The following is a 16,261-nucleotide window of genomic DNA, read 5'->3' on the forward strand; positions in this document are numbered from 1 at the left end:
ATTTATTTGAGATATAAAGGTTATTAATATATGGTCATCTGTTATTTTAATCAAATCTCTTGTTCAACATAGTCATGATAACACAGGATTCATCTTCCTAACTGCAACAGTGTTTGAGATACAACGATTATGCATATTAATGAGCTCACATGACCATATATGGTCATCTGTTATTTTTTTCAAATCTCTTGTTTAACATCATCATAATAACACAGGTTTCATCTTCCTACCTGCAACAGTGCTTGAGATATAACAGTTATGCATATTAATGAGTTCACATGACCATATATGGTCATATGTTATTTTAATCAAATCTAAGGTTCACTGTTGTCATGATAACACAGGAATCATCTTCCTACCTGCAACAGTGCTTGAGATATAACAATTATGCATATTAATGAGTTCACATGACCATATATGGTAATCTGTTATTTTAATGAAATTGCTTGTTCACTGTTGTCATGATAACACAGGAATCATCTTCCTAACTGCAACAGTGCTTGAGATATAGCAGCTATGCATATTAATGAGGTTAGAAGCCCCCCACCCCATGGGCGTGTAGCCACATGACCTAGCCATATGCCATTCAGGGGAAAGAATGTATCTAAAGAGTAGAATACACATACAAAATTTTATTCCAATCGGACTAATACAAAACATGTAGTTGCATAGTTTCAATTTTCACAAAATGCAAGATGGCGGCCAAACCACGTGACTTATCGAAAATATATTATTTTTTTCATATGCAGTTGAGGCCAGGCATGGTAAATATAAAAACATCTAGTAGATTCGTTGACTCACCTCTGAGAAACAAATGCCCAAACTTTTAATCAATTTTGCTTAAAATCCAAGATGGCGGCCAAACCATGTGACTGATCTGAAATTTTTTTTAGGTTTCTGAAAGGGTTAGTTAGAGACATGCCATGACGCAATATTTGAGATAATCGCTCAAGTGCGGCATGAGTAAAAAACTACTTCCTGTTGAGAACAAACCCAAAATGGCGGCCAAACCACGTGACCAATCATAATGAATTTCTCAAATCTAAATCTGCTCCATATGTAGAAGCTAAGTACTGAATATGAGAACATTTTACTTGGCGGTTCTGAAGAAGAAGATTTTAAAGTGTTTTTTGCCGTTTTTAGGAAAAACAAAATGGCGGGAAAAGTCACATGACCGCTAAAGTTTTTATTTCTGATATTTATTACACATGAGTTGTACTATATACCATAAAAAAATCTAGACGCCTAGACCCTCAGAAAGTGGTCAAACAGCCACTTCCGGTTTTATTTCAATCCAATATGGCTGCCAAACTAATTGGCCAATCAAAATTCTGAAAGCATGTTGCACCAGGTCACATTAGGGACTATCAGTATAGAGCATTATCAGACCATTCCGTTCAGCGGTTTTCTCAAACGGCTTGACGAAAAAAGTTACGGAAGAAAGAAGAAAGAAAGAAGCAAAAACCGAACAATAAGAATAGGGGCCACGCCCTACAGGCTTGGGCCCCTAATCAGAAATTTATAGAACGACCGTTGAAAAAATACGGTGGATCACACGGCCATATAAAATTGGTAATAATACATACGCGTAGTAATAATGTCCACCATAAACAAGATCGAACCAAACATGTGAAATCAAATACGACACAGACACAACTAATATAAAATAAAACCATTCTATTTTTGGTGGAGAGCGAAAAATGTCTACTGTAGAGTACGGTATTCGTTGAGTAACCGTGTGTAGGGTGATGGTTGTCATGCACGCCTGGTTTGGGTTTAACACGGGTCAAGTTGTAGTTTTGTTAAAATCCGTGGCACCTATAACAATTGAAGAATATCTGCAGGAATAGTAAGACTGTGAAAAAAAACGACTGATCGATTGTTATAGAATGACCGTAGTGTACAATTTGTCAAACAAATACAATACTTGCAAATGTAATGTCGGCCAGCGCCCATCTTACTTGTCCAAAGTTGTCGAAGCCGACATCAATGGAGATCGCGTTTTTTAACTAGGCGACTGGCAAGCGGACTAACACGTTACATAAACTTGTTGAATTACAATTATGGTTTTTATTTTTGCGCCCAATGTCTCGTTATAAAATAAACGATTCAAATTTTGCAGGGTATTCCGTTTTTTGCGAACTCTGGGCGAAATACTTTCATCAGCTGTACGTAGTTCACTTACAGCCAAAACAAAGTTAGCTTGGACATTAAGTTGTGAGACGCGACAAAACAAACGCTGCCAGTGATAGATAGATAAAAGAACAAAATAAACGCAAACAAAGGCGCCGACCACACGCTTTGGAAATAAATAGAACGCGTTGCTAAGAGGAATCGCACCTGCATCTTGACGACGTCTCCGGTCATGAGCAGGGTTTGCCGCGTCTTAGAAAAATTGAAAGTTAAAAAGGAATCGGTGTCGGGGAACCATTCACAATGTTTGCATGAAAAGTCCCATGCGAAAGCATTTTTTTTTCCTGTTACAAACACTATGGTACCTGAATCCCGATTAATTCATAAATATGAATCGGTAAGGGTCAATTTCCTGCAATCCTTCAAGATTGAATTTGCCTCCGAAAATCTTTCTAACGATGACCTGGAAGATTGCCATGATTGAGTGCCACCATTTCTGTTATAAGATTTATTCAGTATAATAATACAAATGTTCACCCCAACAGAGGTGGACATACAGTTTTAGCGACCTGAAGAGCTTATTGTCAACCGAGGCGAAGCACTACGATAAAGACTTTCCGTTCCCAATAAATAATAATAAAAAAAAACTTCTCGTTCCCGACATTATGAAATTCTTTCGTTTTGGGGGAAAAAACCTGGAAAAAAACCCTGATTTTGACAAAATAATTTAGAAATTGATATTAAGAATAATTCATAACGAAATCCATATGTACCCATATTTTTTTTTCATAATTACTGATTACACACGAATATTACAGAAAAAAATAATTTGCTATATTATCTATATTTGTGCCTTTTATTTGTCTTGAATCGTGACTGAAAGGAGCTGGATGAAATTACAAACTATGTAGTGTGTTCGACAACTCATGTATGAACAACAATTTTAATAAATATGATTTAACTTGGTAAAATTACTGTATTTTTCTACATAAAAACAAAAGAATTTCATAATGTCTTTGTTATCATAGCGTTGTTGGTAATAGTTGAAAATGATACATCCACGTGAACCTGCTTATATGAGATCGAAGGAGTCTCTGTTTACAACAGCCGTATACATCTAACTGCGTCATCGCTAAGTTTCCTTGTGGACCACGAGCTCTGTTCCTTGTTTGCACGTTATCATGTTCACACAATCGCAGACATTATTTGTAAGGGTGCCCTTTGAAATGGCACATTTTCTTGATGTTTTAGCGAGTACTCCGCGGGTATATGGCTTGTTCTCACATCAGCATAATTTTCCTCGAGTTCACTCATCGCTTTCCCACATGCACTTCTCGTTCTTTGCTGCTAACTTTTTTGCACTCTAATATGGTGTTGTTTTTGTCTTTCTAAACATCAAGTTTATTTTTGACATTCAACGAGATCGCTTGAATTTTGAATTTGATGACGGTTCGAATTTATCCACTTTTACAGTGATCAACATTGCGTTCGAGTAGAGTTACTAGTAATTACAAGCCTGATTTACATTTTTCTTGCGGTGTTTTTTGTCAATGTATTAAATATAAGGGCTTTGGGAAATAACATAATTATATTGCGCGAGTGAAAGAGTTTGGTGAGACTGTCACAACACGTTTTATTTATTTCCAACGCGCGTGGTCGGCGCCTCTGATTGCGTTTATTTTGTATTTTTGTTTTCAAAATGTATCACTGGCTGCGTTTGTTTTGTTTTCCTCAACAAATTAACTGTTCCGAGATCTCTTTCATTTTTCGCCCGGCTGCTGCCAATCCAATAATTCGTCGCCGCATGTGTACAGACAAGCGATTAATCGTCACAGTCATTATACTAGTAGTTTAAGTCCAATTGATTTGTAGAAATTCAGCTATGCGATAATTATATGTGCAGTTTTGTTTTGCGCACCCAGACACGAGCAAAAGTTAACCAATAGATTTTCTGAACTACAGCATTCGTATTACTTGTGCAAATTGAGTAAGGGTCATAGTGTGAGTTGCGTTCGCAAATAACAAAGTGTCAAATTATTTTGAGCGCCGTTCGGAATAAATTTAGTCAAAATCACACACAGAAACACACACACAACACACAAATACTAGTACTCAATACATATCGCGATTGACCAGTTATATAGTTGAACTACACACACAAGGACGTAAATATGTAAATACAGGTCACAGTTCGACTTGCGTAGCAAACGTTACAATGTGTCAAGTGATTTGAAGGCATCTTTGTTCCAACACAGAGAAGCAATAGGCGTTGTGTTTTGAATCGTCATTAAAACCTAAATTTATTACAAATAAAAACTTAAGTTTATACATACAATGACAAGCGAACGATGTTTCTGAAGCCAGCCATAGCAGGAGCGAGCGAGGGAACAAAAGCGAGCGAGCGAGCGAGCGAACAAAAGCGAACGCGAGCGAACAAAAGCGAACGCGAGCGAGCGAGCGAACAAAAGCGAACGCGAGCGAACAAAAGCAAACACGAGCGAACAAAAGCGAACGTGAGCGAGCGGAAAAAAAGCGGTCGGTTTCCGGTCGGAAAGCAGCGAGCGGTCGGAAATTAAGCGATAAACGGTCGGAAAAAAAGCGATAAAAGCGGGAGGTTGAGCGGAATGAGTACTGTATCTTCAATTCTCTAATTTTGGTGAATATTTTTGTAATTTTTTGTAAAAAGTGATATTTTCGACTTCTTGTTAAAAACTGCAAGTCCAATTGCTTTGATATTACATATATAGGTACTACATGTGGATCTCTCTCAGATTTGTTCATTTTGTAATGATATCTTTAGTTCTCTAATTTTGGTGAATATTTTTGTCATTTTTGGTAAAAAGTGATATTTTCGACTTCTTGTTAAAAACCGCAAGTCCAAATGCTTTGATATTACATATATAGGTACTACATGTGGATCTCTCTCAGATTTGTTCATTTTGTAATGATACCTTTAGTTCTCTAATTTTGGTGAATATTTTTGTCATTTTTGGTAATAAGTGATATTTTCGACTTCTTGTTAAAAACCGCAAGTCCAATTGCTTTGATATTACATATATAGGCACTACATGTGGATCTCTCTCAGATTTGTTCATTTTGTAATGATATCGTCAATTCTCTAATTTTGGTGAATATTTTTGTCATTTTTTGTAAAAAGTGATATTTTCGACTTCTTGTTAAAAATCGCAAGTCCAATTGCTTTGATATTACATATATAGATACTACATGTGGACCTCTCTCAGATTTATTCATTTTGTAATGATATCTTTAATTCTCTAATTTTGGTGAATATTTTTGTCATTTTTGGTAAAAAGTGATATTTTCTTCTTGTTAAAAACCACAATCATTTATGGTGAAAAATGATATTTTTGAATTCTTGTTGAAAACAGCAAGTCCTATTGCATTGATACTATGCATATTGTTCATTTTCTAATGATATCTTCTGTTCTTTAATTGAAATGTGCATTGCAAACAGCGGAGCTATCTCAGCCGAGAGGCTGCTTGTTTGTAATTTGATTCAATATGACTTCCCAATGTCCAATTCTTGTGTAAAAGCACTAAATCATAATTTTTTACAAATCCATCTCCTATTAAAGGTTTCAATCTAATCTCAATGACTTCATCAGCATCAAATTGATATGTCAGATCACAAAATTTGGGACGGGGACTGTGTCATTAACAATGACTTGTTTACATTCAATTGGTCAAAAATTAGTAAAAATATATCACATTCAAAACACACAAAAAGACTTTTCAGTGAAAATTAATTCCAGTTAAAATGTAAATTCAAATTTGTATTTTTTGTTTTGTTTCAGAGGCATTATTGGAATGTCTATTGACGACTGAGTCTTGTAAAACAGGATTGCCTACCATTGATGACCTCTTATCTGATCCGTAAGTGGTCGTAATGTCTAGTATGTAATTGACTACAACCACTGACCAAGGGCGGTAGGCATAAGTGTAAGATAAGCCACGACGGATGATAATTTTTAAATGTTGACGATTTTTAGCTTCGCTGTCGTCTTTGTCAAGCGGAGCTTATCATATGAGTGATTGTCCGTCGACGTCGTCGTCCATGTCAATGTTTTACTTTTTCGACTTCTTCTTGAAAACTACAAGCCTGAATGCTTTGATACTTGGTGTATATGTACCTTGGGTAGACCTCTCTCAGATTTGTTCATTTCGTGATGATATCTTCAATTCTCTAATTTTGGTGGTTATTTTTGTCATTTTTGGTAAAAAGTGATATTTTCGACTTCTTGTTAAAAACTGTAAGTCCCATTGCTTTGATATTACATACATGTATATAGGTACTACATGTGGACCTCTCTCAGATTTGTTCATTTTGTGATGATATCTTCAATTCTCTAATTTTGGTGAATATTTTTGTAATTTTTGGTAAAAAGTGATATTTTCGACTTCTTGTTAAAAACTGTAAGTCCAATTGCTTTGATATTACATATATAGGTACTACATGTGGATCTCTCTCAGATTTGTTCATTTTGTGATGATAACTTCAATTCTCTAATTTTGGTGAATATTTTTGTAATTTTTGGTAAAAAGTGATATTTTCGACTTCTTGTTAAAAACTGTAGGTCCGATTGCTTTGATACTATACATATTGTTCATTTTCTAATGATGTCTTCAGTTCTTTAATTGCAATGTGCATTGCTAACAGCGGAGCTATCTCAGCCGATAGGCTGCTTGTTTTGAATATGACAATGAAATACATTTACTTTGAATAACTGTGTAAATGTACCTTATATATGTACACAATTCTGACTGTACCATTCGCTTATATTATTTAATTCCACATTCAATGTGTAACGCATTGTATCCTTCGAGCTGTAAGTTATGATTTAGCGCCATAACAGCGTCACCACCGGCCACAGAACGGCAGCTACGCATCTAGTGACAGCGATGCATCATAAGCCCGATCATGAGTGACCCCACAACAGCGATTATTAAAGTTTCTGTATTTCACAGCAAACATTCGATAGATTAGTGAGTTATGTTTTTTAATGATGTTACCTTTTATATAAGGCAAACATACATAATAATGCGAAGAAGAGCATGGTACACATAAGCAATGGTATGAGCATTGGATGAAAAATTGCAGGTCACATATTTTATATGGCGAACACCGATTGGTCAGCTTTGATTGTGTCATACCCCGTCTATTATTATGAAAAGCGTGGGTGAAAGCGTCCTACATTCGAACGTTTTCAAAAAGCACGCGGCCATGTCTTGTACGCGCTAGACGTACGTTTTCTAAAACTCAGAGTCTGGGCAAGTCGCAAAACCAATACATGTATGAGTACGAGTCAAAACATGTCACCACTGCCGGCAATGTTCGTAGTACTGTTTTATCATTTCTAGAATGTTACTAATAACTTATTTTATCCAAGAAGAAAAACATTCATGTATTATTTCTAGTATTGTATTAACCCAGGCACTTTTGCCTACTGCCCTTGCACTGACTTGTATATTTACAAATGATCACTGGGTTCAACAAGTAGACATTTAAAGTTGTATCTCCACTTTGTATTATATCCCATTTATTATGGTGATCTCCAAGGAAAATCATAATATCAGTTGGTTTCACAAGAAGTATAGAAGCACTGAAGCTCACCTGAATTGTAATCAAACATAATTTTTATTGTTGTAATCACTCAAAATTTGATTTTTTTGTTGGATATGATTTCTCATGAACTATTCTAAATCAACAATCTTTATGATGCATACAGTAATCAGTAACTGGTATTCTGCGAATCATGTAAAATGAGAATGCAATTTTAACCACAGATAGCAATTATGTTGCCCAATCAGTTTCCACAACTTTTTTCTGTGATAATATTGGCACTTTGTTTCATTTTGCCAATTTTAGTTTTTCAATTTGATATTTATACTTTGTGTTACAGGTTGTTCAGTGACATTCCTGTTGGTAACAGTGAATTCAAGCCACAATTGAAAATACCAAGCAAGTTGAAAGAATCTATTAAAACATGTAAAGACAAAATTGAAAAAAGACTGCAAGAAGAACAGAAAGTAGTGAGTAAAACATTAAATTAAACCAATTTGGCTGAGCCAAAAGCTAGGAAACTAGTCTATAATAGTTGACATTATTTTATTTGCCTGAGCCTTGGAATAAAATCACAAAACGATCCAGAAAGACGTAGAGATCAACATATTATAAAATATGATCGCATTATTTTGTGACTATATATCATGCATGGTCACAGAAAATGTTTAGAAAAATTAAAGCGAACCTAAATGCGGCCTTAATTTATAGTTGTGTATATTCTAAACTGTATTCGAAATAATATTGCAGTGGTTTAATTTTGTTTTAATTATAACTGTAGCTTGGATAGGCATTTGAAGTGCTTGCCATGGAGGTCTTTCATGGAGGGGAATAATTAACGAACGAACATATTTTACATCCGGGTACTTTTCAAAGCTATGACGTTTTAGTATCTGATCGCATTCGTATACGCCATTGTACATAGCCGTTCATGCTGCCAAGCATCGTGTACTATTAGTATAAACTCAACTTTTATATGCACAATGTGCTTTTTAAAACTTGGGTTAGAGCCTTATGCGTTTGAACCACAGTATTCTGAGAGTAAAAGCCCAAATGCGTTAAAGTACCGTACTTCCCCGATCGCAAGCCTCTCTCGAGTATGAAGCCCATCCCTATGTTTTTACTTGGTATTTATCGAGTTGAGGGCATTCACGATTATAAGCCCAGAGTGTTTTTACTGGGCGTCGACGATATTCTTTAAAATATGCCTGTAAAAGGTGTGTTTCATTTCATAATAATCGTGATTGGCATGTTAGTTTGGTTCATGCTTTTAGTTTTATGAGAAAACTCGCATTAATTTCAAGTTCAGAGTGCATGGTGAACGTACACAACGTGATTCGCATCGTTTCTATTCTGTCATTTACTCAGGATGAACATCGATGTTGCAATTCTGGAGTAATTCATATTTCTTTGAGTAGTAGCCTTCAAAAAGCCAAAAATGTGATCGTCAAGACGTGTACCTGGTTATCGGGCATGGTTTACTTTGAGACTATCATGAAAGGCCTAGGGTTTGAACGATGAGACATGTTGGCGACCGAGAAAGGTGTTTAAATTCTTCCTCCACACTCAGTTTACCCATGGTTACTATTAACCGTCGTTTATATTTCGGAAATTGCGAATCGCCAGTTTTTAGGGAAAAAAATCATCGTTTTTTCGTTGCAATCAGTGCTACAGATCGCATTTTAACATTGCGGTAATTCACTTCCGCATTGCGCTAAAAAATCATCGTCAATAATCGGAAAATTTCATCATTACGACACATCATTTTGATTGGTTAATGAAAGACATGACCTGTTATGTCAAAGGAAGTTGTTCCAGGTCAAATCGTGCTGAAAAACCTCATGGTGGAAAATTGTTTTGCGTCGAGAGTTTGCGTACGATCGAAAACATACCAAAACGAAGATAATGATAAATGCCTTCGTCCACTGTTTCCTCACAGACCCTACCCATTATTTCACCGTAAATTCAGATGGTATGTAAATCGTATTGTAATAAAATGTGTGTGTTTTTTATGAACATGTTTGTTTCTTCATTGTAAGTATCGTTCAAATCAATGACGCATTTTTTTTCAAAAATAAGTATTATTTTCCCGAGCCCGGCGTGGTGAACGAATATTTCTTTTGGATAATTTTACGTTGTTTGCAAGATGGTTACAGTGTTTAACCCCAAAACAAAATATTTTTTTCTGAGTTGTTCCTCAAGTACAAGCTCATTCCTTACTTTTCCCTTACATGTTTATGCCTCTGGGCTTATGATCAGGGAAGTATGGTATACTGTGGCGATTCAGATCAGTCCAGTGTGAGTGATGAGAGTACTAGTATATCGTCGACGATGCCCCTTGTTCGGATGAAAGTTTTATTTCAAATTACACGGAAGTCTGTGAACAATCTGCTTGGTGTTCCTGTGACACTTGTCCCATGATTTGCCAGTGCAGCCCCGTGAATACATGGACGAAAATGTTTCCACCACCACCCTACGAACTCAATATTGCATACTCCAGCATCCATACTTTGAATAATTTGCACGCCGCACAGTGCAGTACTGGAAACAGCATTTATTAGACAGTTAGACAAAAAACAAAACAAAATGCCTGTCTCGATCAATCGCACATCCATAATGTTTGTATGTTGATATGCTTGTAAATAACATTAACGTAAAAGTCAAAACAACCTAGACTAGAAGTCAATTCACCAGTCCAGCTAACTATGGCTCCCTAAGTTGCTTATATTTAATCAGATACTATTTCGTCATCATGCTTTGTTACCTTACCTGTTTATACCTCATGAGGGCGTTTTTTATGGCAAGATGGCGCAAACGGAAGTCCTTCGCAGGTTTATGGTTTCTCATATTTAAATCATCATAACTCTGAAGATAATCATTTTTTTAATTTTTTTTTTCAAATTTATAATCAATATACATAACTTGATAAATACAAACACCAAAATAGGCTCTATTTAGTTCCCCTTTAATGTTTTGCATAGACCAAATATAATCACGCAAAGTATAAATTCAAAGTGTTTTAATACATTGGTGAGAGGTCGCATTTACGTGAACAAGAACATGCACTAAGAAGGAAAAGCAAGCGAAAGTCGTAACAGGGTCCCGGGTGTATCATGGACTTGGTACAACATGCACTGCGACAATTGAGCGATCATCGACATCATTTTGGGGCACAATTGAACTTTAAGTACGTTGCGAAATTTGCTACGTGCCGATGCTGACATCAAGTGTGTGTTGACCGAAGTTTGACCCCAAGTCACGCACTGAACTGGCGCGTTACCTTAGCAACCCTTTTCTTTCTTGGTCCACGCGTCGATCTCGTAAAATTATTATTATATCCGGCGGTACTGTAATAACACAACTTGTATCCAACTCTGTATTGGCTTTGAATATTTCAACATCGTTTACTTAGTGTGCTGCTTTTCTAATAACACAAATATGTTTACAGTTTGCAATGTATTGATTTTATAATAATTACGCAAACTAAATTATTTTTATTATTGTTGGGACGCTAACCCGGGCTATTGTGTCTGTGAATATTTCAATATTACCGACTTGATAATGCGTTGCATTCGTAATTAGTACGCAAATATAAACATGGGCGCATTTAAATCATTGAAAAAGATAGTCAGGTCTAACGAAAGTCGAGAAAATATTTTAAATACTTGTGACTCATCAGTGAATTATTTTATTCGAAATAAAGTGAATATGTAATATTAACCATACAATATCATGCGTAATGTTAAATTTTTCTATAATAAACTCGCAACGCACTTTGATCGCATTATTCGCGTACATTTCGACTGAACTCTAATAACCACGTGTTTGAATTACGTGCGGCATTGGGCAATGACCTCAATGAGTTCACACACTGACATTTAAATTCGGGCCACCCAGTTTGACGCAAAACGATATAGTTACTTAACATTTGTTCAAAAAATCGGTAAACTCTCACAAATACCATGAACGCGAGAAGTTAACTGAAAGGCAACGTCGTTTTTGACAAAAAAAAAAAAAACGTCAATACAAGATTATGTGTGCAAGGTTAGATTTATAGAACGTACATGACCGCTTAACTCTGTTTTTTTAGCTCCGCTGTCGACTTTGTCGAGCGGAGCTTATCATATGAGTGATTGTCCGTCGTCGTCCGTCGTCGTCGTCCGTGTCAATGTTTTACTTTTTCGACTTCTTCTTGAAAACTACAAGCCTGAATGCTTTGATACTTGGTGTATATGTACCTTGGGTAGACCTCTCTCAGATTTGTTCATTTCATGATGATATCTTCAATTTTCTAATTTTGGTGAATATTTTTGTCATTTTTAGTAAAAAGTGATATTTTCGACTTCTTGTTGAAAACCGCAAGTGCAATTGCTTTGATATTACATATATAGGTACTACATGTGGACCTCTCTCAGATTTGTTCATTTTGTAATGATATCTTTAATTCTCTAATTTTGGTGAATATTTTTGTAATTTTTGGTAAAAAGTGATATTTTCGACTTCTTGTTGAAAACCGCAAGTCCAATTGCTTTGATATTACATATATAGGTACTACATGTCGACCTCTCTCAGATTTGTTCATTTTGTAATGATATCGTCAATTCTCTAATTTTGGTGAATAATTTTGTAATTTTTGGTAAAAAGTGATATTTTCGACTTCTTGTTGAAAACCGCAAGTCCAATTGCTTTGATATTACATATATAGCTACTACATGTGGACCTCTCTCAGATTTGTTCATTTTGTAATGATATCTTTAATTCTCTAATTTTGGTGAATATTTTTGTAATTTTTGGTAAAAAGTGATATTTTCGACTTCTTGTTGAAAACCGCAAGTCCAATTGCTTTGATATTACATATATAGGTACTACATGTGGACCTCTCTCAGATTTGTTCATTTTGTAATGATATCTTTAATTCTCTAATTTCGGTGAATATTTTTGTAATTTTTGGTAAAAAGTGATATTTTCGACTTCTTGTTGAAAACCGCAAGTCCAATTGCTTTGATATTACATATATAGGTACTACATGTGGACCTCTCTCAGATTTGTTCATTTCATAATGATATCTTTAATTCTCTAATTTTGATGAATATTTTTGTAATTTTTGGTAAAAAGTGATATTTTAGACTTCTTGTTGAAAACCGCAAGTCCAATTGCTTTGATATATTATACATATAGGTACTACATGTGGACCTCTCTCAGATTTGTTCATTTTCTAATGATATCTTCTGTTCTTTAATTGCCATGTGCATTGCTAACAGCGGAGCTATCTCAGCCGACAGGCTGCTTGTTTTTAAATAATCATATCGCACATGAAACACATTTTAGTTCGTCCATTTCTTGTTTACCGATCTTGAACTTTTTGTCTGGAATGCGATACAGGCAAAGAATAAACATTAATGATACCCACCATTGTCAAATCAACAGAAGGCTCGAATCAGGAAGGCTCAGCTATTTAAAAGTTCGTAAATAACATTTTTTTCATGTGGTAGACTTTAATCAAGTGTGACAAACGTAAGTAAAATGTATGGATGAGTCATAATACTCGTACCTTCGAAAGTTACGACTTTTACTCTCGGAATTGGTGATAAATACATGCATAAAATACAACATTGTTTCACGCAACAACAATTCGTATACAGCATTGGACTTATGGATTTTTATATTGATAAAATACATGGGCTGATAATATTACCATATGCTTAGCATTTCCATGCCAGTGATGCTTGTAACCTGCTCGATTTAAAAACAGCTATTTGAAACAAAGACTCATGGAATCACAAAGGAAACTGTTAAGTACGTAATTCACACCTTTCCTACGACCGCGGTTGCAACCGGTACCGGTGGCCCCTAATTATAAGCAGTCCGCGACTCTCCCCGGTGTACCGCGGAGAGTCGCAGTGGTTACCGCGGTGAACCACCCGTTTGATTTCCTATTCTTGAATTATCTGTGTTTCACACAGTGACTTGCCATCAAATTACCATCTCATTGTACTGTCACTGACATTATGATCAGAGACTTCATAAAATTACTATGCACACATGGCAGTATGATCAGAGACTTCATAAATTACTATGCACACATGGCAGTATGATTAGAGACTTCATAAAATTACTATGCACACATGGCAGTATGATCAGAGACTTCATAAAATTACTATGCACACATGGCAGTATGATCAGAGACTTCATAAAATTACCATGCGCACATGGTAGTATGATCAGAGACTTCATAAAATTACCATGCACACATGGCAGTATGATCAGAGACTTCATAAAATTACTATGCACACATGGCAGTATGATCAGAGACTTCATAAAATTACTATGCACACATGGTAGTATGATCAGAGACTTCATAAAATTACTATGCACACATGGCAGTATGATCAGAGACTTCATAAAATTACTATGCACACATGGCAGTATGATCAGAGACTTCATAAATTACTATGCACACATGGCAGTATGATCAGAGACTTCATAAAATTACTATGCACACATGGCAGTATGATCAGAGACTTCATAAAATTACCATGCACACATGGCAGTATGATCAGAGACTTCATAAAATTACTATGCACACATGGTAGTATGATCAGAGACTTCATAAAATTACTATGCACACATGGCAGTATGATCAGAGACTTCATAAAATTACTATGCACACATGGTAGTATGATCAGAGACTTCATAAAATTACTATGCACACATGGCAGTATGATCAGAGACTTCATAAAATTACCATGCACACATGGTAGTATGATCAGAGACTTCATAAAATTACTATGCACACATGGTAGTATGATCAGAGACTTCATAAAATTACCATGCACACATGGTAGTATGATCAGAGACTTCATAAAATTACCATGCACACATGGCAGTATGATCAGAGACTTCATAAAATTACCATGCACACATGGTAGTATGATCAGAGACTTCATAAAATTACCATGCACACATGGCAGTATGATCAGAGACTTCATAAAATTACCATGCACACATGGCAGTATGATCAGAGACTTCATAAATTACCATGCGCACATGGTAGTATGATCAGAGACTTCATAAAATTACCATGCACACATGGCAGTATGATCAGAGACTTCATAAAATTACTATGCACACATGGTAGTATGATCAGAGACTTCATAAAATTACCATGCACACATGGCAGTATGATCAGAGACTTCATAAAATTACTATGCACACATGGCAGTATGATCAGAGACTTCATAAAATTACCATGCACACATGGCAGTATGATCAGAGACTTCATAAAATTACCATGCACACATGGTAGTATGATCAGAGACTTCATAAAATTACTATGCACACATGGTAGTATGATCAGAGACTTCATAAAATTACTATGCACACATGGCAGTATGATCAGAGACTTCATAAAATTACCATGCACACATGGTAGTATGATCAGAGACTTCATAAAATTACCATGCACACATGGTAGTATGATCAGAGACTTCATAAAATTACCATGCACACATGGCAGTATGATCAGAGACTTCATAAAATTACCATGCACACATGGTAGTATGATCAGAGACTTCATAAAATTACTATGCACACATGGTAGTATGATCAGAGACTTCATAAAATTACTATGCACACATGGCAGTATGATCAGAGACTTCATAAAATTACCATGCACATATGGCAGTATGATTAGAGATCATGTATGTAAATGTGTCGAAATGGGCGTAGTGCGAGTGGCTAGTGCTAGTAGCACTAATCCGAAAAAGTACTAGATCTAGTGCTCGATGCCATGTTTCTCTTGCGTGAGTTGAGCTAATAGGTCAAATCGCTAATTAACCAATCAAAATGCTGGATGATGCCAACGCGTTCAAATCACCATAGCTCATTTAAATATGTTAATGATATTGAATGCAACACGGAAGAGATTTGCCGATGTTGTAGTACGCTTTTTTGGCTTGGATTTTGATGGGAAAATGGCATGATTTTTTTTAAATAAAAAAATATAGTTGTTTTCAAAGATGAACTTAGCATAAGAAGAATAATTTCACATTGTTTACAGTGATAACAGCTCTTTGTCCAAACGGAGCTTACGCTAGTCAAAATAAACACACTCTTGAATAAAAACTTAAATAGACTGATTTAGGCGTCAGGAACGATTGAAATGTCCGATAAATTACGACAAAATGTTTTAAAAAATAAATTTAAAAACTGCTGAAAAATCGCCTTGGACGATTTCTTGGTCCCATTTTTTTAACGCGACCATACACTGGTTTTGTTTAGCTGTGAAGGGTTAAAATACGTATTTCACAACCGAAAATTCAACAGACAAACTTGTTACTTCACATGTTTTAATTATTAGCAACTGTAACAAGAACAAGATTTCGAGAGTCTACAACAAAAAATCCTAAGGGCTCCTAAAAAATATTATTGCAGAGAAAGTGTCTAGACATGTATAATATGGTCACGTAAAAAATCAAAAAATCTGCGAGGTTACATCATATTCCGTTAGTTCCTCCATGATACAATGTAACAACAGGATTGAGTGAA

General features: G+C 35.6%; 1 protein-coding gene across 3 annotated transcripts in view; it reads left to right on the forward strand.

The window, feature by feature from the left end:
• The window catches only part of LOC100370732 (PX domain-containing protein kinase-like protein), a 43,677-nt gene that overhangs the window by 17,624 nt on the left and 9,792 nt on the right, over positions 1-16,261 (forward strand). For all 3 annotated transcript variants that reach the window (XM_085497268.1, XM_085497269.1, XM_085497270.1), the window contains exons 9-10: positions 5,949-6,027; positions 8,055-8,184. In XM_085497268.1, coding sequence (XP_085353394.1) covers positions 5,949-6,027; positions 8,055-8,184 — 209 coding nt within the window. The remainder of the gene's footprint in view (positions 1-5,948; positions 6,028-8,054; positions 8,185-16,261) is intronic.

The sequence above is a fragment of the Saccoglossus kowalevskii genome, chromosome 3 (assembly GCF_978046115.1).
Source record: "Saccoglossus kowalevskii chromosome 3, keSacKowa6.1, whole genome shotgun sequence".
Taxonomy (NCBI): Eukaryota; Metazoa; Hemichordata; class Enteropneusta; family Harrimaniidae; genus Saccoglossus; species Saccoglossus kowalevskii.